At 45.6% G+C, this 25763-nt stretch overlaps 1 protein-coding gene across 1 annotated transcript in view; it reads left to right on the top strand.

Moving 5' to 3' along the window:
- The window catches only part of LOC124622644, a 162795-nt gene that overhangs the window by 121250 nt on the left and 15782 nt on the right, over positions 1 to 25763 (top strand). The window contains exon 3 of the mRNA XM_047148424.1: positions 13431 to 13550. Coding sequence (XP_047004380.1) covers positions 13431 to 13550 — 120 coding nt within the window. The remainder of the gene's footprint in view (positions 1 to 13430; positions 13551 to 25763) is intronic.

Raw genomic sequence — 25763 nt, 5'->3', positions numbered from 1 at the left:
TCGAGGACACTGAAAAGAGCCAGATGAAGGTTAAAGGGATGGTGTTACCATCATATGTTTCTAATCTATAGGTTGGATCTTGGAACTGATCGGTTTGTGAATGCAGTGACAGAGTTGTCTCGTGGGTCAATGCTAGGTTGACTATTTCACAGACTTAATAGTCTGGAGAATAGGTTGAGGGACTGATGATTACTAGTTTCTCGCCAATAGAGGAATTACCTGTGTAGCAAGGGCATACGTCGTATGAGCGATGGTAAAGCCGTGTTTTCGTGACATTGCAAAACTAGACTGAGGGGAAGAGGATTGTTACACTTACTCCAGTACAATCTGTCCCACCGCACCGAGCGAAGTGTCGTTGTGGGCAGACAATAGATTCCTATTCGGAAGGACAGCGGTTCAAATACTCGTAGAAGCATCCAGATTTAGATTTTCTCTGATTTCCCTAAATTATTGAAGCAAAGCTTCGGGATGGCTCCTTTGCAAGGGCACAGCCGATTTCCATCCCCATTCTTGACACATTCAAGACTATGCTCCACCTCTGATGACGTAGTCAACGAGACTTTAAATCCTAATATTACGCTTTCTTCTGACCATCGTTTCCATCACAGAAGTCCCGATAGCTAAATCTCTATAAAAACTCCCGATGTAGCTAGTGATACCGCTCCACCTTGAATGTAAAAACCCAGTTAATAATTATGGGAATTATATGACTGGGTAGCTGGTCCCAACCACCAAAAATCCGAAATCCCAAGAATAACAATTCACAGGGTCTAAGTTTCACGACCGTCATCTGCACTTACAAGACCCTCATCTACGTCACGTTGATCTGCATAGTTTTTGGATTGACCTCCATTCTTCCCAAGTTTCGCCGTTCTCTCCAAACATTGGAATGATGTGAGACCCGCTCCATTGTCCATCAGCCATCCCTAACCTGTACTGGTTAATAAAATTCTCACACTTCTTCAGACATCTAGAGTGTCTGTTAACATTGAAAACGCCCTACAGATTATAACCAGTCCATGCGATAACAGCGACCCCATTCGGACAATCTTCGTCGGTCACGGCAGGTGATCTGTATGGTGACAATACACCATTAGTCTGTTCGAATTACCCAAGATTGGCCTCTGGAACGGTGGTGGCCTTGGGGAACACAGTACTTGCCCAAGCGCGAATTGATGAGAAATGCTTGGATGGTTCCTATGAGAAGAAAATAGCTGTTTTTCTACCCCAACATGAACTTATGTCACATTGTTCATGGAACGTTAAACCCAAAACTTATTCTCTTTTTTCCCAAACTATATGCCTCTCGTGCTCGTTGCCGATCATGTATTTCGAGATTTACCGTTTCGCCCACACTGTTGGTGGGTTAAAAGCCAATAATAGGTTTGATATCAGGCTTATAGAACACGCCGAGCTATTCCATTCGATGGGTTTGCTGGAGTGCTACTAATCAACGTGGCAGCTACTGTATCTCTAACTCAGTTACTCATCGCTAGTTATTCGAAATATAAAATTCGAGTTTCACCAATTTCCTTGGTCAAGGACAAAAAATAAACGAAAGTGATGTGAGTAACAGACTTAGAAAACGAACTTGATGAACGTGGAAAATGGCAGACGTACTGTAGAGGAAGTGAAAGAAATCTGTCCAGGATGCAGAATTTCGGTAGATGACAAACGAGAGAGGCACCATAATTAGGTTAGTACAGAAATAAAAGTACTCTTGATCAAAAGATCTCTACCGGACTTAGTAACTGATATCAAAGTTACGAAGACATTTACTTAGTAGCGAGTCTAAAGCCCAGAATACTGAAACGTCTGCTCTGGAAAGCATCAGGATAAAATTAACTAAAATTGAAACGTTGGACTACAGATGATCGTCAAAAATGAAATCGATATCAGTAGATTGCATCTGTTTGTGTCTCTGTACGTTTAAATAAAGGTTTGCAATTTCACATAGTCAATCTCTCTTCTTCCGTCCTGTTCTTAATCGTTTCACCGTTTTCCCTCAAAATTTTTCCCAAGCCATCAATTGATGAGCGTTATCTTCTTAGTCTAGTCAGTTCTTCATTCCCCTTATTTTCACCTGCGAAATTTATCTAATTTTACGACCTCATGTCGGGTACTTCCACATTCGTTAAGTTTGTTGCCCACCTCTTCTTTTCTAAATTCCTGCGTAATTACTTATGAAAGGCCTCTAAATTTCGATCTGATCATCCATGTCATGCCTTACCCCCTTCCCACCGCCCCCAACTGAAACTCCACTCATCACACAAAGAACTAAACACATTTTTCTTAGTTGCGGTTCCAGTGTCCCTAAAACCACTTTTCTCTTCCTGTTAAATACTTGGACGATAATTGCAGTCCTGCTTGTTTTTTTATCCTTGATTGTGTGTAATGTCCTCCATTATCGAGGCACTATTGATTTTAACTGTATCACTTGCTCAGTTTTGTGTTGGCGATTATTTAAGAACTTATCACAATTTTCTTTCCATTTTCTCGACTTGTTGGGCTGAGATCTTCTGTCATAATGTTTGTTGTTAGCTCATCTTCGGCTATAATCCTCGGTTTTCATCAACAGTAGCATCGCAAGAGAAAAATGCTTTAGCCAGAAAAGAATAGAATGATTAAGTTAAACGGATGGTCGAAGATAATGGGCGTAGTACTGTACGTAAGACGTAAAAACGTTAGCTCAGCATAGAAAGATGACGAGAACGGCATCAAACTACGTGAATAGTGAACTTAAAACACACAAGAATCATTTTATGTTGTCTCTTTCTTCACTCTCTCTCTCTCTCTCTCTCTCTCTCTCTCTCTCTCTCTCTCTCTGTGTGTGTGTGTGTGTGTGTGTGTGTGTGTGTGTGCGTGTGAGGGGGGGGGGGGAGTGGCCGAACCTGTATGCAAATTTTTAATAACTGGTTTAATACCGTTTAATAATATTTTATAGTAAAACGCCTGGTAGTCGCGTAACCTGTATCAGCGTTGCCTTGAAATGAGGGGAAGCAGAATATGTCTCTGACCGACACACGCAAGGCGTCCCACCCCCAACGGCCTCCGCCCTCAGCTTCGCTTGATGACCGCTTCACCCACCCCGCGACTGCCAGACTTGGCTCGACAGAATTCTTCAGAGAAAGCTGCGCGAGTCGCATTTGTCTGTGTCTTAAAAAAGCGAGAGAAACTTGAGCAGCCGGCTGAAGTTCTCGCATTCTTTAGCGAAACAAATTGCCAGCAATGAAACTTAGGGTAAGCTCCACCGTCCGCTGCAGATCTGCCTCTGCAGAATGCTCCACGACAGTCTTCGTTCACATTCGCTCTCGCGCCTTTCCCTACATTTAGACTAAATTAAGCACGGACGTAAATTATACTAACACTTGACTGTAAGAAAAATATCACTCATAAACTATTATCGGAGAGGAACTGTATTTTTGTTTCAATGTGAAAGCCGGTTGCTTCATTATAGAAATAAGGGACGCTTTGCTTCTAGACCCCCGACTATTCCACACACTTGTATTATCCAGGCCTGATCGTTAAGTTATCTCAACGCTAGTTGACTTCCATAATCATTTGCTAAGATATAGCGCTTTTCAATGATTTTTGGTATCATGGCTGGAAATCGGCGATATAAATCGAATTTTAATAAAGTAGTTAGTGTTAGTCTTAAAAAAAAGGCTGATTATAATTAAACCTTCGCTACTTAAGCCACTGTAGACTGAAAACTATTTGACATATGGGTGCGCTACTTTGTAGGAATTATGCTCATACTGTGCAGTGCAAGATGTGTGTTGTTAATAGTGTTAAGTGTCTTAAGTTGCCGTTAGGAGCCGGTACTGGTACGGCGACATAAGGATGAAACAGAAGTACCATCATTCATGACAGTTGCAGACAGCCGACATAGGCCTGGACAAGGTGAGCAGGGCTTTCGTTCATAAAGCTGTTTTATCAAAACAACAGGAATAATGATGCTCCTCTTGACGCGTATCGACGTGTTAAGGAAACTCAGAGAGGTCCTTTTTCAGCACCGGCTTTGAAGAACGTAATTCGGAAGTTCGAATTACCTGAAAAACTATTATTTCCATCATATCAGAACACACCTACCACAAAAATTTAATTTGAATAGTTTTGAAATGTAAGATACATTTTTCAAAAATAGGTAACGAAACTGGAAGAGGGTATACAAAGTTTGGGGTCTACACCGATTTGTAGTTTTCTTTCCACGATACTTCGACATTTGGTTGTGTTCCTCAGGTGGTTCAAATGGCTCTGAGCACTATGCGACTTAACTTCTGAGGTCATCAGTCGCCTAGAACTTAGAACTACTTAAACCTAACTAACCTAAGGACATCACACACATCCATGCCCGAGGCTGGGTTCGAACCTTCGACCGTAGCTGTCGCTCGGCTCCAGACTGTAGCGCCTAGAACCGCACGGCCTTTCCTCAGGTGTTATTCACAGTTTGGACTTCATTCAAACTGTGAACGCGACACCCTGTGCACCACCCAAGTAACTGTCTCCCGGCGCCTTCAGAGAATAGAACAGTCTCACAGAAATTTAATATAAACCGTTGGAGGAAATCGAGATTAGAGTGGTGAATAGTATAATTAAGAAGGACGTAGGCATTTTTTTAAGTGCAGCATGGGATAAGACGCTCAGTTTGCTTAGGTCACCTCGGAAAACGTGTCAGTTCTCTCTTGCTGGTCATTGATAAGCGCCTATTAAGTGAGTTTTGGTTTGTCATTAGATTATCTGACACTGCTTTATTATTTGATAGCACGGGAAACAATCGATAGGTTGGCAAGCAACGTGCCCCGTTTGGTTTGTTTGCAGTCAAAATAGCGAGCAATCCCTGAAAGAAACAACTAGCGAAGTTATCGAAATACCATGTAAATAAAATGACAATCCGATAGCTGATTGGGCAGAGCGGTACTACTCTCAGACTTCAGAAACGTAGCTGATGGGTGGCGTATGGAAACTCTTCTGGGCGTTTCTACGTCTCCGTCTCTCATTCGTCGTTGCTTCAGCCAGCAACTTTATGTTACGATGACGACGAACGAGTCGTCGCCAATCTTGACTGGTGGCCAATGCTAAACAGAAACATATAAATCACAGCAGGTTTGTCAGTAAATTCGATAAGGTGCTGGCAGTATGGTCTGGATCTGCAACGACTGAAATAATTAGAAGTCGTTGGTAAAAAATAATATACAAGTATACAGGATTCTTCTTGGCTGCATACATATAATTATAAACAGATAACTATTGAGGCACAACTTAGGCCATACGTTACTAAGCGCCTTGTTAGAGGTTGCTTCCTATCAGCTGAAGGCTATGCTACTTTACTACTTGACGTACCGAGCAAGAATGGACGAGAGCTCGCTGGAAACTTGATACAAGCCGCGGAGCGGCGCTAGTAGCGCTGGTCGCGACTAATGGTTCCAGCGATACTGATACAGACCGCGGTCGATAACTGCAACCCCTAACAAGTGTGGTGTCGAACGTTGATACCACACTATGTTTACTAATGGTTTCGTCGTGAGATACCAACCTCGCTTCTGCTCCTCGCTCTTCGGATGTCAACACAAGTGGTATGAGTATTGGAAGTAGGAGCTATACTGTGGTCTAGGAGGGTCCTACGAGATGTCTGACAAGATGCGTATGTACGTAGACACGAATCTCCCACTGACCATTGCGACCAGGTTATAGCTTCACTTGCGAAACTTCATCCACTAGAGTAATTCAATGTGGACGGGCATATCATCTGCAATGAAGAAATCAACACCAACCGCATCTCTGACAAGTTGCACACGTTCTTTCCATGTCTTATTTCTTTGCGCCTGCACATTATTAATACTTATTTCAGGAGCAAATCGAATGAGCAGCACCAGACTCGCAGGCAACATGATGCCTCTCCGCACAAGGAGCCAACACCACAAAACTGATTGAATTGGCCTCTGTTTTCTCTCCAGACGAATGAGCCAAGAAATCACTGAACAAGCTTCATCAGCACACTGAGCTCAGTCCTTGCCCAGTCTCGATGTTGCTAACTTTCCAACGAACAGATGAATCTCTGTATTAGCGTGAATGGGGGAAATTGTGATGGACATTTCGCCTCCAAACCAATTCCTCCGAACCTCCAATACACAGGTTATCACGTAAATACAACTCCTTAGACAGCTGTGAGCAGCTGTAGACCATTATCTTTCGGATATTGTTGCAGTTTGTCATACTATTGACCAGAAGTAGTCCATGTTTTGCACTGCTTATTTTTGGCTGACAAATTTCGATCTATGGAGAACTTTACTGTGGAATGCTAGCCAAAGTGTTAAATGACACTTTGCGGGACATTCAATGCAGGTGACACGACGCTTTATGCCTGACATTTTCCAAGGATCCGAGAATTATATTCTGGTAAGCAAGGCCCAAATGAAGTCCTTGTGGCACTGTAGAAATGAGAGAGTATTGCACAAATAAGAAAGTGGGTGACGGAGTGAAGCATTGGAACAAGGACCAGTCAACACCAGCGAATAGCGTCATTTAGCCTTATAAACCTTTGCGCCTCAGAGCCTGTGAACCATGGATGAAGGACAAGAGGCAGATTCGATATTCCTGGATTTCCGAAAATGACTTGACTCGATGACTCACTGAATACTGTTAACGTAGATACGAGCATACGGAATAGATTCCCAGGTATGTGAATGGCTCGAAGACCTCTTAAGTAATAGAACGTAGTACGTTGTCCTCAACGGCGAGTGTTGATCAGAGACAACGGTATCGTCAGGAGTGACCCATAGAAGTGTGGTATGACCGCTGTTATTTTCTATATACACAGAAGCGCCAAAGAAGCTGGTGTAGGCATGCGCATTCAAATACATAGATATGTAAACAGGCAGACTACGGCGCTGCGGTCGGCAACGCCTATATAAGACAACAAGTGTGTGGCGCAGTTATTTGATCGGTTAACGCTGCTACAATGGCAGGTTATCAAGATTTAAGAGAATTTGATCGTGATGCTGTTGTTGGCGCACGAGCGATGGGACACAGCATTTCCGAGGTAGCGATGAAGTGGGGATTATCCCGTACGAGCATCTCACAAGCGTCCCGTGAAAATCAGGAATCCGGTAAATCATCAAATCTTCGACATCGATGCATCCGGAAACAGATCCTGCAACAACGGGACCAACGAAGATAGAAGAGAGTCGTTCAACGTGACAAAAGTGCAACGCTTCCGCAAATTGTTGCATATTTCAATGGTGAGCCATCAACAAGTGTCAGCGTGCGAACTATTCAAAGACATATCATCGATAAAGGCTTTCGGAGCCCAAGGCCCACTCGTGTACCCTTGATGACTACACGACACAAAGCTTTACTCCTCGCCTGGGTCCGTTAACACCGACATTGGACTCTTGATGACCGGCAACACGTTGCCTGGCCGGACGAGTCTCTTCTTAAATTGTATAGAGCGGATGGACGGGTACGGGAATGGAGACAACCTCATGAATCCATGGACCCTGCATGTCAACAAGGGACTGTTCAAGCTGGTGGAGGCCCTGTAATGGTTGTGGGGAGTGTGCAGATGGAGTGATATGGGACCACTGATACATCTAGGTATGACTCTGATATGTGACACGTACATAAGCATTCTGTCTGATCACCTGCATCCATTCATGTCCATTGTTCATTTCAACGGACTTGGGCAATTCCAGCAGTACAATGCGACACCCCAGACGTCCAGTATTGCTACAGAGTGGCTCCAGGAACACTCTTCTGAGTTTAAAAACTTCCGCTGGCCACCAAACTCCTCAGACATAAACATCATTGTGTATATCTGGGATACCGTGCAACGTGCAGTTCAGAAGAGATCTCACCCCGCCGTACTGTTGTGGATTCATGATGTCATCAGTTCCATCCAGCTTCAGACATTAGTCGAGTCCATGCCACGTGATGTTGTGGCACTTCTGCGTGCTCACGGAGGCCCTACACGATACTTGTGTACCAGTTTCTTCTGCTCTTCAGGGTATATAAATGATTTGTTGGACAGGGTTAGCAGCAATCTGCGACTGTTTGCAGAAGATGCTGTGGTACAAGGGAAGTTGAGTGTGAGTAGAAAGATACAAGATGACTTGGACAAAATTTCTAGTTGTTGTGACGAATGGCAGCTAGCTCTAAATGTATAAAAAAATGTAATGCAGATGAATTGGAGAAAAAAACCCTGTAATGTTCAAACACAGCATTAGTAGCGTACTGCTTGGCACAGTCACGTCGATTAAATATCTAGGCGTAACGTCTCAAAGCGATGTGAAATGTAACAAGCATGTAAGGATTGCAATGGGGAAGGCGAATGGTCGACTTCGATTAATTGGGATACTTTTACAAACATGTGGTTCATCTACATAGGAGACTCCATTTATGACTTGAGTGTGACTCACTCTTGAGTACCGCTCGATTTTTTGGGATCATTGAAGGAAGACATTGAACCACTTCTGAGGCGGGCTGCTAGATTTTGTTACCGGTTGGTTCGAAAAACACGCAAGTATTACAGAAATCCCTGGAAGGAAGGCGAAGTTCTTTTCGAGAAACACTATTAAGGAAGTTTAAAAAACCAGAATTTGAATCTGATTGCAGAAGAGTGTACTGCTGCCGACATACATTGCGCGTAAGACCCACGCTGATACGATCAGAGAAATTAGGGCTCGTATGGACGAATTTTTCTCTCGCTCTGTTTGCGAGTGCAGAAAAATGGTTCAAATGGCTCTGAGCACTATGGGACATAATATCTTAGGTCATCAGACCCCTAGAACTTAGAACTACTTAAACCTAACTAACCTAAGGACATCACACACATACATGCCCGAGGCAGGATTCGAACCTGCGACCATAGCGGTCGCGCGGTTCCAGACTGTAGCGCCTAGAACCGCTCGGCCACCCTTGCGAGTGCAACTCGAAAGGAAATGACTAATCGTGTACAAGGTACACTTCCCCACGCATCTTACGGCGCCCTGCGAAACATCTATGTAGATGTAGATGTTGAGCCTATGTAGAAAATTTAGCAAAGATTTTCGTGTTAGTGCACGTACAGTGGCGCTCTTTTGTCATTACAGCCGGCCGGTGTGGCTGAGCGGTTCTAGGCGCTTCAGTCTGGAACCGCGCGGCCGCTACGGTCGCAGGTTCGAATCCTGCCTCGGGCATGGATGTGTGTGGTGTCCTTAGATTAGTTAGGTTTAAGTAGTTCTAAGTTCTGGGAGACTAATGACCTCAGCTGTTAAGTCCCATAGTGCTCAGAGCCATTTGAACCATTTTTTTTGTCATCACAGTATTCGTTATAAACTACGAGGGTCGGTCAAAAAGTAATGCCTCCCATTTTTTTTCTACTTAAAGAAATTAAGTTAAGTGAAAAATTTGAATTTGGCGCCATTCCTCAAACCTTCTTCTGCAATCCACTGCAGTAGTAACTTTCTGTGTCAACAGGTGGCAGCACAGCAGAAGTTTGTAAGATGGCCGACATCGATGTTCGTTTGAGACAGCGTTGTGTGATTGAATTCTTGAATGCAGAAGGTGAAACGCCCATACGCATTCATGAAAGACTGAAGAAGGTGTATGGTGTTGTGACAGTGGATGTCAGCACTGTTAGACGATGGGTTCGTCGTTGTAAGGAAGCTGAAGGGCAAACACCGTTGACTGACGAAAAGTGGAGCGGCAGGCCGGTGAGTGCAGTGACTCCACACAACATTCAGCAAGTTGATGACATCATTCGTGGTGACCGTCGGGTGACTGCAGATGAAGTGTGTCGCATTATTTCTCTTAGTAAAGGCAGTGTGATCACGATTATTAAACAATTGGGGTACTCAAAAGTTTGTGCACGGTGGGTTCCAAGAATGTTAACCGATCAGAATAAAGAGGCAAGGAAAACAATAGCCTCCCAACACTTGCAGCGCTTCCGTTTGGAGGGAGATGAGTTTCTGAAAAAAATTGTGACCGGGGACGAAACATGGGTGCAATTTTTTGAACCCGAATCAAAGAGGCAGTCAATGGAGTGGCGTCACACAAGCTCGCCGAGGAAGAAAAAATTCAAAACTGTGCGATCGGCAGGGAAAGTTATGGCAACAGTTTTCTGGGATACAGAGGGTGTGATTCTGGTTGATTTTTTGGAGCAGGGATGCACAATAAATTCTGTTCAATACGTCACAACCCTCAACAAACTTAAAGCACGTCTTCAGCGAGTTCGCCCAACAAAATCAATGGCAGATGTTCTTCTTTTGCATGACAATGCAAGACCACACACCAGTCGTCACACCTCTGACGAGATTGTCAAAATTGGATGGGAAGTTTTGCCTCATCCCCCATACAGCCCTGACCTGGCACCATCAGACTTCCATCTGTTCGGGCCACTAAAAGAAGCTCATCGTGGGATTCATTTTGAAGATGAGGAGGCCGTCAAAACATCCGTGCGTCAATGGCTTAGGAAGCAGAGCTGTGATTTTTACCGTGCTGGGATACATGCCCTTGTTCAAAGATGGACCAAAACTGTAGAGATGGGCGGAGATTACATTGAAAAATGACAAAATGATCCTCAATGTTGTGGTTTTCAACCTATGTAATTGCATTTAAATTTCCTGACAATTAAACGTAGAAAAAAAATAGGAGGCATTACTTTTTGACTGACCCTCGTACATAAAGCTAAAAAACCAGTAACGCACTAAAACGCGACAGCAGTGTTTTGTTGCGACCACACAAATATTTCGAAAGAGAGACGAAAATATAAGTAGTGTCCGCAGTGTAATATACGAGCTGTGTGAGAAAAGTAATGAGACTGATTTTGTACCTACCAAAGTCTTTTTTAATTACAAGTTATCCCTTTTAAAGTAGTTCCCTTTGGGAGCTATACACTGGCAGTCATTGTTCCCATACTTGGTAGCAGTGCTGAAAGGGTTCGACCGGATGGGTCTTCAACATGTGGGTCACACTCTTTTTAATGATCTACAGAGTCATTGAGTGACTTTCTGTTAAAACCTTTTCCGTTCAGGAAAACGAAAAGGGCACAAGGACTCCGATCAGGGGATTGGAGGGCTGTAGAGCGACAGGAATTCCTTTTGCAGTTAAAAATTTCATGATGGAAGTGGCTTTGTGACATGAGGCTTTGTCATGGTGCAGTATCCACTTGTCTGAGCTCTAAATTCTGCTGTTCCGTTTTCGTAACACACAACAAAAACATAACTACTCTGATGGTGCTCTGAAAAATTACATCGCGGCTGCGCGTTGCTGAAACTCGGACAGACCATCTGGAAGGAATGAACGCACAAATCGACACAGGTAGAACAGCACAGCGTTGCTAGATCGCTCACAGTGTTGTCAGCCTCATTACTTTTTTCACACACCTCGTACCTCCCCACAGAGAGAGAGAGAGACAGCTCACTGGCGACGTCACTCAGTGCTGTCCATCTTTCTCTCTGCAGAAAACACACCATTCTACTACAATAACCCATTCTACGAGGGATGATCAAAAAGTTCTCGTTTGAGGGCGTTGCTGCAGTGTATATGTAACATAGTGCGACTACGTTGCGGGTATATGAGCACCGACATGCAGGCAAGGGATTAGTATAGCATTCGTTTGTTTACAACGTGATGTGGTAAATGCACAAACGTCAACTATGGCGATGGAGAGGATGTGCAGCAGACTTCTTCATGCAGTAGGATATGGTGTTTTACCAAATGGGTATCTTCTTCATGATGCATCTGTGGGATGATTGCCTCTATGCTCACAGCGATTTTGCCTAGTTGGCATACCGATTCTGGACTGTACGGCCTTCCAAAGGAAACTTTTTGAACGCCTCTTATAGGAAGAGCAATGTGGATAGAGGTATTAATGTGAGACCTGAGTTTCTCCTGGCGTATACAATTTTCAAACAACTTACGGGTATTCATCCAGGTATTATTTTCAGCGACCGCCGATATTTCGGCGGGAGTACACCCCGCCATTTTCAAGGCAAACTGCAACGGACAGACGATGTACAGGCAAATTTAAAACCTCTTCTTAGACTGATGAAGGAAGATAACACACATCTGAACTCTAGTGCCACCAAAGATGACCAAAATGAGAGATAGCGATAGTGAGTCTACGAACTAGCAGGTGAGGTTTTTTGACAAGGGAGAGAGCAGGATTCCAAACAGAGTTCAAACAAAAACCTCCATCCCTCTTTACAAGGTTGCTCGCTAATTTAATCTCAACGGCCTCCTTAATAACACTGGCCCAATTGCTGGACGTGCATACCAATATCTCGGTGTTGTTATATATCATGGGCTGACCAGTATCCAAGCAATGTTCGGCAATAGCAGATCTACTTGGCTGCTGTAATTGTGTTTGCCGTTTATGCTCGGTACATCGGTCCTCCAAGGTTGTGACAGTTTGACCAATACATTTCATGCCACAGCTACAAGGAATGCGATATACACTCGCCTTACGCCAACCAAGATCATCCTTAACAGAACCCAAAAGCACTTTAATTTTAGATGGAGGTCGGAAAACACATTTCACATCATATTTCCGTAAAATACGACCGATCTTGCTGGAAATGCTTCCTACGTAAGGCAAAATGGCAGTAGACTTAGGTGTCGACTCAGAATTATCATGAATCACTAGATGCACAGTTGGTCGATAGCGCAACGCACGTTCAATCAGTCTATCAGTATAACCATTTTGACGAAACGTAACTTCAAGATAGGGCAGTTCAATTGGCAAAGTCTCATGTGCCCTGTGTACCAAGGTACGAAATAGCCCTTCACGCTGAGCCGGATGGTGACAACTATTAGCCTGTAAATACATGTCGGTGTGAGTACGTCTTCTGTAAACTGCATGTCCCAATGATCCATCATCCTTCCTCCTAACCAAAACGTCAAGAAAGGGAAGGCAACCATCCCTCTTCCACCTCCATCGTAAAACAAATGTTCGGATGGATCGAGTTCAGATAAAGGCATTCAAATTCTCCCTACCATGAAGCCAAACAACAAAAGTATCGTCAGTATATCTGAAGAAACAGGTGGATTTCAAAGGCGCCGACTCCAGTTCACATTCCTTGAAGTCTTCCATAAACAAATTTGCGATCACAGGAGACAACGACTACCCATCACAGCTTCATCTGTCTGCTCGTAATGGAGTTCTGAACGAAGCTTTTGCCAGGAAAAAAGTATCTGGCGTAGCTAAGACTGAGTCTTATGGAAAGTTAATTGTAAAAGGGCCTTATGCGATCTAGACGGAAATTATAAAGTTGAAGCAGGAAATGTACTCTAACCTGAAATTAGTTTCCTTTATTAATAAATCTAACATATCAGCCTGCTTGGACAACAGTTCTGTTACCGAATAGCCCTCTTAAACTGTGTTTCAAACCTTGCTTAAATGGTATTGTTTTCCTTGCCGTATTGACTACATATTTAGTGTGTTGTTTCAGTGGACCGCACGCCGCCGAACCTGACGTACATGTGGTACACCTATGAGCGGTCCCAAGTAGCCTGCAAACTCGCCAGGGGCCAGGTCTGCCTCAAGTACGCCAACTACTACAACGACCAGCGTAAGTACACATGGCACGTACAATTATTCTAGTTCTTGATTTGGACACGAGACATGTTCTTAAGCGCCGGCCGCGGTGGTCTAGCGTCTGCCTTCGGCAGGGCAACAGAGCGGACGCGTACGTGTTTACTTCGTGCGGCGCGCGAGCTCGCCTTGTTTACTTTCTGACGGCCGTTGCTTAAGTGCCGGCTTACCTTGTACGATCCATGGCGAACCGTTACCGTAAATCAACACTCCGATTTACTTTCTGCAACGATTATGCCCGACCCAAAGCACTTGAGGTGGAGCGTTTTCTGCGAGAGGAAGTGAAGATCCCGGCGACCGATATTATCGGCATACATTTGTCCATCGTGAGCAGCACGGTCTATGTGAAAATCATTAACGACGCGGCATGCGAACGCATACTACGTGAGACCAAACAGGGGCTCCGCTTCTGTCACGCTGATGGCAATGGCAATGTGGGGGAGGTAACCGTCGACCACGCAGGCTTAGGTATGCGAACGATACGCATTTTCGAATTGCCATTCGAACTTCCAGCTGAGGAAGTCGTCGCGGCACTACGCCCATACGGCACAGTCCACGGCCACACTGCGGAGAAGTGGACACAGTTTCGGACGTATCCTGTCCTAAACGGGGTCCGACAGGTCACCATAGATCTCCAAAGCCACGTCCCGTCCTACTTACAGATCGGCGGATGCCGTGCCATAATTATATACGATGGCCAGCCTCGGACTTGTTCCGGGTGCGGCAAAGAAGGCCACTTTAGATCCGGATGCCTCCAACGGCGTATTATGCAACTTCCAGCTGCCGAAAAACCACCCACGTCGCAACCTACAGTGCTACCGGTGTCCTATGCCGCTGCTCTGGCTTCTCCTACCACTTTGCAATGTCGCCCGGTCACCACAAACGACTCCACCAACGAGCCCGACCAGACACCGACGGAGAGCGCTTCGGACGACCCGCCGCCTCGGCCGGCCATTGACGCCGCTCCGAAGATGCCGACGCAACCAGACGCTGACCCTGATCTCGGAAACACGATGGAGATCGACTCGCTCATCGTTCCTACAGCGGCCTTTCTGCCAGAACGACGCGACTCCCTTCCGTCGTCGGACACGGAGGGTCCCACAAGGAAACAACGTTCCCCGAAACGTCGCAAGCGAAGACGTCGCACCGTTTCCGGTCAAGAGGAGACGTTACAAGTCGAGGAGGACGTACCCGTCGACCAGCACGAGGCCTCAGAACCCGCTACTGCTGACGAAGACGTAATGAGCGCGGAGACATCTATCGGTGTGCCTGCGCCCCGTGCTGACGCTGAACTACATCATGAACGTCTCACAGGCGACACTACACCACGCACAATTACAACATCTTCTGCAGACAAAATAAACGATACACCAGTTTCCGCTTCCACGGCGTGGCACGAGGAGGAGGTCACGGAGCAGGAGCCGTTACGGGACCCTGCGCCGTCACGGCCGCACCACTAATCATACTCTCCCCAGACTCCCCTGCGGGCCGTCGGGATAACGTTCCGCTGCGACGCCCACACCCTTGCGCGGACGGCGGAGTGGACCAGCCTCCAGCAATCCGACACCAGGCCTACCGGATAGCAACCATCAACACCAACAACATCCGTTCCAGGGTGAAAATCCGCCTTATGCAGGAGATGTTCTGGGCTTCGGATATCGATTTCGCCCTTCTGCAGGAAGTTCACTTGGCTAGTCTCCCGGATATTAATGGCTATACCGCCCACGCCTCCGCGAGTGATCCTATGGGCCGCGGGGTGGCCATCTACGTCCGCCACGGGATTTCTGTGACCGATGTCGCCTTCCTTCCATCAGCTCGGGGCATGGCACTCACTGCCATGGGGACACGCATCATTAATGTCTACGCTCCCTCAGGCACCGACCGACGGCATGAAAGAGCCCAGTTTTATTCCGAGGAAATCGCTCCCCTGTTTTTAGGGCGTTATGACCATTGCCTACTAGGAGGTGACTTTAACTGCGTTCTGCATCCTAAAGATCAGATTCCCCTCTATACTACATGCCAGGAGCTACGTATAGTGGTGCGAGACCTCCTGCTTCACGATACCTGGGAAGTACAACACGGCGACCTTTCTGGCCATACCTTTCTTACAAGTCATTCCGCAAGCCGACTAGACAGGATATATGTCTCACAAACTCTTAGATCTGCGATACGGGGCGCCGAACGCTGGCCGCTGGCCTTTTCCGACCATTGCGCTTACATCTGTACGGTCCTCCTTCCGCCGCAATCAGTATGGCGCAGCCGTGCGCCATGGAAACTCAATACCTCACACTTGCATGACCTGGCGTGTCGCCAACAAGTCACTGAAACGTCGACAGCCTGCGAACGACGCCTTCCCCGCTACCACTCGACATTGACATGGTGGTTGGACTGCGCCAAGCCGGCGATCCGGAGGACACTGATGAGATACGGGAAGGACATGGCCGACTGGCATCGCACCACTGTTGACTTCTATTATGCGATTCTCCGAGATCTGGATGCTCAACCGCCAACCCCGGACAACCAGTTGGAACGGCAAAGAACTAAGGCGAAGATAATTGCGCTGGCACGCCGGAAATTGCAAGGGGTCGTGATACGGACGCGGCGCCACGATCACGCGGATTTAGAAATTCCATCCATGCATGATATAGTGTCCGACAAACGAAGGCTTCGTCGGCAGATCATCAGCACTCTGACCACGCCTCATGGAACGCAGGTGACCACTCAGAATGACATCGTCCGCGCATTCGTCGAGCACTACCGTCGTACTTATAGTGATGACGACGCTGAAACTGCAGCAGACGACTCCATTTTGAATTACGTCACGCGCACCCTCCCCCACACGGAGGCGGATGCTTTGACAGTGGCGGTCACGCTAGACGAAGTCAACAACGCAATCGCCAAGGGTGCAGTCAACAGATCGCCCGGCATTGACGGCTTACCGATTGAGTTTTACCGTACCTTTCGGGACCTCATGGCCCCACGGTGGACGACTATGTATCAAGAACTGATGACATCTGACCAAGCAATCCCACCCGCCTTTGCTGAGGGCATCATTATACCAGTCCACAAACCAGCCCGTGGTTCGATGGTCACGAGTTACAGACCGCTCACCCTCCTCAATGCCGATTACAAGATTTTCGCGCGCTTACTGGCAATGCGGCTCCGAACTACACTCCCTCATATCCTCTCGCCGGAGCAAACGACGCCTGGCGGACAGATTAACATACAGACTGCCACTGGGGAATGCCGCGACTTAATTGCGATAGCGGCGGCCTGCAGGCTCCGGGCAGCGGTCGTCGCTATAGACTTCGACAGCGCCTTCGATAAAGTGCGTCATCGTTTCCTGTTTTCGGTGGCAGCCCGAATGGGCATCCCCCCTCCGTTTCTCGACGTCATCCGACGTCTTTACGACAGTGCCAGTTCACGTGTCCAAGTCAATGGACGTATAGCAGGGCCGGTACCTAACTGCCGTTCGATACGGCAGGGGTGCCCCCTCTCTACCCTCCTGTATGCTATTGCCCTTGAGCCCCTTATTGGGGGCTTGACGACCAAGCTCTCTGGCCTCACCCTACGCCAACACACTTTTCGCTGTCGGGCATATGCTGATGACCTCCTCCTCCTCATTCGCTCCGGCTCTGAGATTCGGGATGTCCTCGCATTGATTACCTGTTATGGGGCTGCCGCTGGCAGTGCCATGAACGTCGCCAAATCTTCTGCAATGCACATTGGACGAGGCCTCCAGGAGGGTGAAGTGGCACCACTGCCGCTTGTGCGGACTTTCCGGTACCTGGGCATTACCTTTACCCCCAAGGTCACACGCACGGCGGCAACGAATTTCCGTCGCCTGTTACATGTCATCCGCAACGACGTCCGCCAGAACCTCTTGCGCCGCCAGGACACACTTCAACGGGTTGCGTTTATTAATCTTTATGTGGCATCAAAATTGGTTCACATCGCGCAAGTTCTCCCTCTGCCAACTGCAATTGGGCGCAACCTTCAGGCGGCTTTTGGCTATTATCTCACGGCTGGTTCAATGTTTAAAGTCCGTTATGAGACACTTACCCTGCCCTCACGGTATGGTGGCGTCGGGCTCGTCAATGTCCGTGTGCGAGCTACAGCCTTATACATGAGTACCATGAGAAAACAGTGGATGGGCCAGGGTACATCTCTAACACGCAGCTTGCTTGAGGTCCTCCTACCTGCTTCCACCTCACCACCAGTGTCTGTCGGCCATATCATGCCTCATTTGTCCCATATTTCGACCTTTTTCGTCGACTACAGTTACATACATACCAGTCTCCCAGATACACGCCCACCTAGGACTAAGGATTTATACAGCCTGTTGCTGCGCTGTGTTCCCCGGAATGTGATGGAGACCAAACACCCCTCCATCCAGTGGCCCATAGTGTGGACTACCGTCCACCAGCCCTTCCTCCCTACGAACGTCCGGGCACTGTGGTATCACATAGTCAACAGGAAATTTGCCACGAAGCAGCGCCTGCACAACATTGGCTTGTCAGAATCCCCTCTTTGTCTCCTTTGCCAGCAACTGGACACTGATGAACACCGTCTGACATGCGCCTCCTCGCAAGATGTATGGCGCTTCGTGCAGCAAATCATTGCCTGCTATCTCCGGGTGCCACCTGACACAGTCGAGCCTCGAATGTTTCTATACCCGGAGGACCGACATTTTCCCGCCGCCAAATGTCATGCTATTACGTGGGTCAAAGGGTGGGCGGTCGCTTATCTCTTTAATGAGGGACCTAAATCCCGCCTCGACTTCTGGACCTATTTACGAACAGCCCATGCAGCTCTCGAAAACACGCCACATTACCGAACATTATTTGCTAACTATCTTCGAGCGGTCTTTGTTAGACCTCCACTGAGTTGGGGGGTGCCTGGCACAGAGGGCACCCACCCCTCCTCCGCCGGCGGTGTCTGAGTTTCAACCGCCTACGCTCTATTCTACTTCTGACCTCCGCAGATGGGAGAGCGCGTCGCAGATTGCGCGGATTTTATTTCTTTTTGCTTTTCCTTTCCTTCCTTTTCTTTACCCAGAATGTATATTTCTTTTCTCTTTCGCATATGTGTTCCCATAATTTCATGCTATTAGTGAATATTACAAACACACATGCAAATAAATAAATAACAACGCCTTCCACTACTGTTGATTCCTGTTTCTCCCACTTCCCTAAGCACCACAGGCTCGGTGGTGGTGAGGGGGACACTGTGGCCAGGCCTCAGGTTTCGACCCCTGCCTACTTTGCCCCCCGAGCCCCCACCGGTCTACGTAGTCTACGTAAAAAAAAAAAAAAAAAAGGTCCCGGTCCAGCAAAAAAAAAAAAAAAAACAAAAAAAAAAAATGCGGTTCTAGGCGCTCAGTCCGGAACCGCGCGACTGCTACGGTCGCAGGTTCGAATCCTGCCTCGGGCATGGATGTTTGTGATGTCCTTAGGTTAGTTAGGTTTAAGTAGTTCTAAGTTCTAGGGGACTGATGACCACAGATGTTAAGTCCCATAGTGCTCAGAGGCATTTGAACCATTTTTTGTTCTTAAGAATTTACACTGTCATGTGCACTGGCACCACTGTGTATAATCCCACTTAATGGTGAATCTACAGAACCGGAAACATTGGTTAATGAATCGTGACTTAAAGGAGCTTCCACGTCATGGAAAGATATCGAGATATCTGAAATAATGCTGTAGTCGATGCACGACCACTTTCTACATGAGTAATGCTGATGGCAACAGGAGTTTTAACAAGCCAGTGCGAGATCAAAAAATTGGCATTTGATCGATGTAACAAATCCCACAACGTCAAGTGATGTGCAGTATCATCTATGAGGATCTCAGCTATTGCAAACAGACGACTGAGTGTGAAATGGGAATCTGACAGAAATCAGTAGCCCAAGGATGACCGGAAGCCCAATACAGTCAGCTGCTGAAAATGTCATTCTGGAAAATCGAAATTCTCCTATCTTCACCGTCATCAAACACTTTCACGTTAATCAAAATATCCACGGGTGTACTGCCGGTCTACAGTGTCCAACGGGCACAATATTTCGGCGATCATACATGTCGCCATCATCAGGTGAACTGACGGACTGAGCTCCTGTGAACGTGCCGGCACGGAGATCCGTACGCTATGGCTGCTCAGAGGAAACAGGATTGCGGCGGCGGCCGATTTAAATACCCTCCGCCCGCGGCGCGCTCCCTCCGCTGTCCGCGCCCCGCCACGGTCGCGCGGTGGAACAGATTGCGACGGCGTCTGAGATGACGTCGGAGTGATGGCTCTGTCCTCCGTGGTCGTCACAACTATACGTTTGCTTGATTTACTCTTGATTAACCCAATCGCTGGTTCCCAACCCTTCCTAAGATTGTAGCCACAGTCACGGTTTATGAGGTCGTCATTGGTGCGAATTTCGATGGCCTCTCTAACAACGCTGTCTCAGAATCTCGAGGTCTGTACCACAATTCTCGTGCGTTCATCCTCGCTAACAACGCTGTCTCAGAATCTCGACGTCTGTACCATAATTCTCGTGCGTTCATACTCCATAGCGTGATTTTCCGACAAACAATGTTCAGCGACCGCCGACTTGCTCGGATGCGTCACTCGAGTGTGCCTCTGGTGTTCACGGCATCGATCCTCGATGGTACGCATCGTCTGACCAATATACGACTTGCCACATTGACACGGAATCTGGTACACGCCGGCCTTCCTCAAACTGAGGTTATCTTTGGCGCTCCTCACCAGTGCACGAGTTTTATTCGGAGGACAAAACACAGTTCCCACCCGGTGTTTCTTCAAAATGCGGTCGATTTTCCTCGAGAGTGCGCCTGTATATGGAATAAACGCAGTGCCCACCTCCTCCATCGTGATTTCATCCATCTCCACAGGTTGTGCTGTAGTGGTTGGGCGGAGAGCACGTTGAATCTGCTACTCTGAGTACCCATTTTTTCGAAATACAGTTCTCAGATGTTCCAATTCCTGGGGCAGACTCTCTGCGTCACAGATAGTGCGCGCCCTATGTACTAGAGTTTTTAAGTACCTCATTCCTCTGTGAAGTGTGGTGGCAGCTGTCTGCGTGCAAATACAGATCAGTGTGCGTTGTCTTCCGATACTCCCCATGACCTAGGGTGCCGTCAGCCCTTCTCTTGACCATGACGTCAAGGAAAGTTAATTTACCCTCCCTTTCAGTCTCCACAGTGAATTTGATGTTGGGGTGTATGGAGTTCAGATGTGTAAGAATCGCACTTTCACTTTCAGTGAGTTGGTGCCACATATCTTAGATCCAACTGCTCGAGTCAGGCAGAGGATCACATGGTGGTTGGAGCTACGATGCAGGGGAGTGGAAAGACATTCACCGAAATTGTGAGTCACGTTACGCAGTGTACTGTTCTGAAAATAAGCATGTAACCGTACCGTGTTCGCCCACGCTTAGCAGGTGCGGTGGAAGTTTTGTTTCCGCCGGTGAAATAGGGCATCGATTATACGAAAACCTATCAATCGAAATATCGATTAACCGAAACCGCTCCAGTCGGCACATTCAAATTTTTGCGTGCGTGATGTAGAAGTTTAGCTGTTCGTTTAAAACTGGACTGTAGTCCGATTCACGAACGATGACCGTTCGCGCAAATCGAGTCACAAACGAGGATTACATTATTGCCTGTTCCAGGCGGCAATTGCGGTTTTCATCTACACGTGCTTTGCGGTTAAAGAAAGCTTGTAAACCGAAAATTTTGTCTCTCACTTGCTCATAAAGAATTTGTCACTTCCAACTACCAACAGTGATGACAGCTGGCAACAAATGGAATGAAAATTCACTAAATCACGTTTAAGCTCGCGTTGGCTGCGACATTCACAACCATTGTTGCCAACTCTGCAAAACGATATAAGCTGAATGTGTCTACAAAAGAAGCCAGAAAAAATCGGAAATAAAAGAAGGTTTATTATTGTGTAGGTTTAATTTTGTAATCATTTTAGTGTACGGTATTTAAGGAGCGGAGGGAGGGACATTGTTCGATAACTTCACCTCTATGCAAAACCATTTGATCAAATTTGATACACAGACAAGCCAAAAAGTAATCAGCGCGGATATTATTTGGATGACATTTTCTTTTTTACTTTGGAAAAAATAAGTTACTCAGATTCACTCATATCAGATATGTAACTCAGTTTAAAACAACTTCAGGAAATAACTGTTCCGAGGGATTTTGCATCATTTCTTAGTTGCATTCACAGCGTTTCATTTTAGTGGCTTTAACAGCCAGAGGGCTGTCGGAAAATGTGCGATATAGGTGGGCAGAACAAGCATAAACTCGAGTACCATCCTTCCTGACTCCAGCTATAGCCAGTTCAACGGTTTCCCTCTCCCTGCCAGCCGTGATTGCTGCGTTCCTGTTTAACATTTGAGCGTTCGCTTTGACAGATCATGCAGTTGTTTTTGCCGTACGCAAAGGCGATTAAACATGAAGGCTTTGTTCTTAGTGTTTCCCATAGTCTGAAAATAATGGAGCAGTTGAACGAAGATGCTTTCCGATGAAGCTTTGCTCAGGAATATGTTCTTGTAAAGGCAACAATATCGGGTATAAAAATGAATACTAATATCACTATAAATTTTGTCACTGTACTTGACAATCAAGATGTAATCTTGCACAGATAAATAATGAAAACGACAGTAAAATAGTTTTCAGAAACTACACAGAGCTTGGAATAATGTCCTTTCTTCAGATGTGGCTATCACCGTGCCTCAACAACCACCAAACATCCACTTTGTATTCGAAATGACTGGACTGATTAAGGAATCTATTGTTTGAAAATATTCGTAACTGATTCGAATGTGATGTTGACGACGCTGGCTGAATAACCGTGAAATAACTGTCGGCGTCATCGGCGATCAAGACCCTTGTGACGGCGCGGAAGAGCCCAGCGGCAACTATGTGGTAAAAGGACCATTCCGTGTGCTAGTGTTTCACTTGCTTAAGACGGCTATGGAGTGATGAGAACAACTAAATGAATGTGATGCTGTCCAAATGGAGTCTTTAACACAAATGCTGGATTTAGTGGCAAAAAGGAAAAAAAGAGTTTCAATTCTGAAGAAAAAATTAATTTTTGACTTCTTTTCTTAAACTGGATCTCTATATTAATGGTCATTTAAGCTTTTTATTTCATACTTCGTTAGTTCACAGCATTACTTGCTTCATATTTCTATGAATAATGGTAGAACATGTTTGGAAAAATCAATTATCTCTTCCCCCCTCCCCGCCCCTTCCGTCATCAATTATTTCGGGTAATTGATGCTCTACTGTAATTCGAGGAAGTTTGTGAAGAGGCTGCGCTACTTATTAAAAGGCGAGTATTTTCATAAAGTACTACTTCTGAAGAAAATTTATATTCCCACTGACGTGAACTACATCAAGATTATGAGGTTTAGGTAATTGTTACGAAGAGATCGAATGTTGTTGGATTTAACTATTTTTTCCCCTATGGTGCGCGTCGTTAAATGCAATATGCGATTGTTGAACAAGCTTAGGATATTCAGTGTAAAGTTTTGCGACCACAAGAGATTTATTCAGGGTACCTCACTCAATCTAATTTAATATTTATTGTATATTATGCATTCTCAGTTACACATTTGTTGTAATGTGATTTAATTACTTCGAGAGAGCTAATAAACTGACGTCTCTGGTAACTGACTTCTCCACAATAAGAGTAGTATTTTAATTTATGAAATGAGTGTCATTGACTTTGACTTGATGTGAATAATTAACTGGCGTTCTTAGAGTGAATTCATTTATATTTCAGTTTGACCCATCGCTTATAGTGCGCAATTTGAATGAAAATTTAACCATGCTCGTACTTGTTGAGACACGCGGTCGGTGTTAGGAACAAATGCGGTCTACGGATGAATCCCGCCGTTAGTCATTCCGATGTTTGAATTTTGACGAACCATAATCGTAAATATAAAATCACTAAGAAAATGCTCTTGATCGCGATGGTTATTTTATTAAAATGAGCGGTTTGGGCGTTGGCTTAGGCCATCTTCAGACAGCACCATCAGCTTAAGTTGACGATGCATAGAACAGTAAACTGACTCTTCAACGCATCATCAACTTCAGCTGATGGTGTCTGAAGATGACCTAAGCCTAGGCCGAAACCGGTCATGTTAATAAAATAACCATCGCTATCAAGACTGTTTTTTCACTGATTTTATAGAGATTACAAGATCGATATTTTCCCAAAAATGTTTTCAAAAATAATCGCAAATCCGAGATGGAAGATTACTGTTTCTCTTCGAAAACTTTACAATTTCATTGGTGTTGACAGAATCGGAGAAAAGTACGCGAGGGTGAATTGGACGTCAGGCGAATATCGCCTACCATCCTGCATAGTACATACGATGGCATTTGTAGCTTTGTCTGACGATTTAAGTTCCAGGAAAACCATGGGACGCTTCTACGAGCAAAAAAAATAGTTTCAGCATCGGGATTCGATTCCGCTACCTCCGAGGCGAGTATCTCGCCACAAGCATACGGAAGCGTCCTCGAAAAAGCAGGATGTGGGCTTCGAGGTCGTTAATAATGCCTAAATCAACATAGACATGAAGACATGCGACTGCATCTAATGCTCTTGAATCCTCGCTCGTTACACAAAGTAGTTACGCTGCCGGTTCTCGAGAAACAGAAATAGAAATTCGTTCCTAGAAAACTGCGTGTTTCCCAGAGAACGGAATTTTTCGGTTATGTGACTGGATGTTATTGTAGCTGTGTACAGTTAGTTTAACTTATAATTCGTTTTTCTAAAATTTTATTACATGCTTTCTCTTCCTGTTTAAAACAGATGGCCGGCCGAAGTGGCCGTGCGGTTAAAGGCGCTGCAGTCTGGAACCGCAAGACCGCTACGGTCGCAGGTTCGAATCCTGCCTCGGGCATGGATGTTTGTGATGTCCTTAGGTTAGTTAGGTTTAACTAGTTCTAAGTTCTAGGGGACTAATGACCTCAGCAGTTGAGTCCCATAGTGCTCAGAGCCATTTGAACCATTAAAACAGATGATTTCACGATGACTTGGTAATAAGTCGAAACTGGTAACATCATTTGAATGACCTGAGAGAGGTAGAGGTAGATACATATGATGAAAACATTTTACCAGACAGTCACTTCTTTTTTCATAAGTACAGGGTTTCTTAGCTCTCTTTCATAATTACTATTATTATTGACCTAAAAGAAGAGTTTGCATCGTAGCGAAAGGTACTTTAGTCTCTTCCTTGATGTGATATGGAACATAATAAAGTAGTGCTATTCCATTTCAATACTTCTCTTCGCTGAAGCTGTGAAGTTTTAACAACACATTTCGTTTCTACCGGTCTCAATTTAAAATCAGTGCATTGTTCTTGATCGGAAACGACACTATTCCCTTTCTCTTTGTGGCGTTATCTATGAATTGTTTTGTTTCAAGCGTTTTTCATTTTTCTCTGAGACACATTTCGTTTAGCTATCGACAACTACTGCTGCATTTTCAGAATGGAACGCTATGATACCGAATGATCAGTGCAATTTACTTAATTGATTTACCACCCATATTTCAGAACGACTTCTCTCTTCTCTACCTGTAGTCTCATCGCCAGTGGGTTAAAAGCAACACCTTCTTAGTTTGAGAAGCTATTGTTACAAGCCTCCAAACAGCTGAAACAACACAAACGCAAAAAGCGATGAACTAAGAATACAAGTACAAAGGAATGCAGGAAGTAAAGCAATATGATATAGTTTACTTTGTGTGAGATGACTACTGTTCGAATTTATCAACGATAAAGTTCTCTGCCATTAGCAGCGCTATCCGACTGATGCATGTAGAGATTTCTTGCGTCAGTTTGCTTGTCTTATCGGCTTGTGCCAGCGCAATTAAAGGCGTTGCCCTGAAAGTGTTGACATTTGCTGGGAAAGTAAATTTGCACTACATGAAAATCTATCGTTGAAACTGCTTCTTTGTCAAATTCATTTTTGTTGTCGCTTCTGTTGAAAACATTGATTCTGGAACGTTGCGGCTGAAACCTACCTTTAATCAGTTGTCTTGGCTAAATAGACTTAGATATGAATGATAAATTAAAACAGTTATCTGCGTCAGTCACTTTTAAGTTGTTCTCACGATGCGTTTCGAGAGCTTACACACTCTTCTTCGGGTGATCAAAGTTTTA

Source organism: Schistocerca americana, chromosome 7, assembly GCF_021461395.2.
Source record: "Schistocerca americana isolate TAMUIC-IGC-003095 chromosome 7, iqSchAmer2.1, whole genome shotgun sequence".
NCBI classification, from domain to species: Eukaryota; Metazoa; Arthropoda; class Insecta; order Orthoptera; family Acrididae; genus Schistocerca; species Schistocerca americana.
Note: the sequence above shows the minus strand (reverse complement) of the source record. Positions and strands in the feature narration are given on the sequence as shown.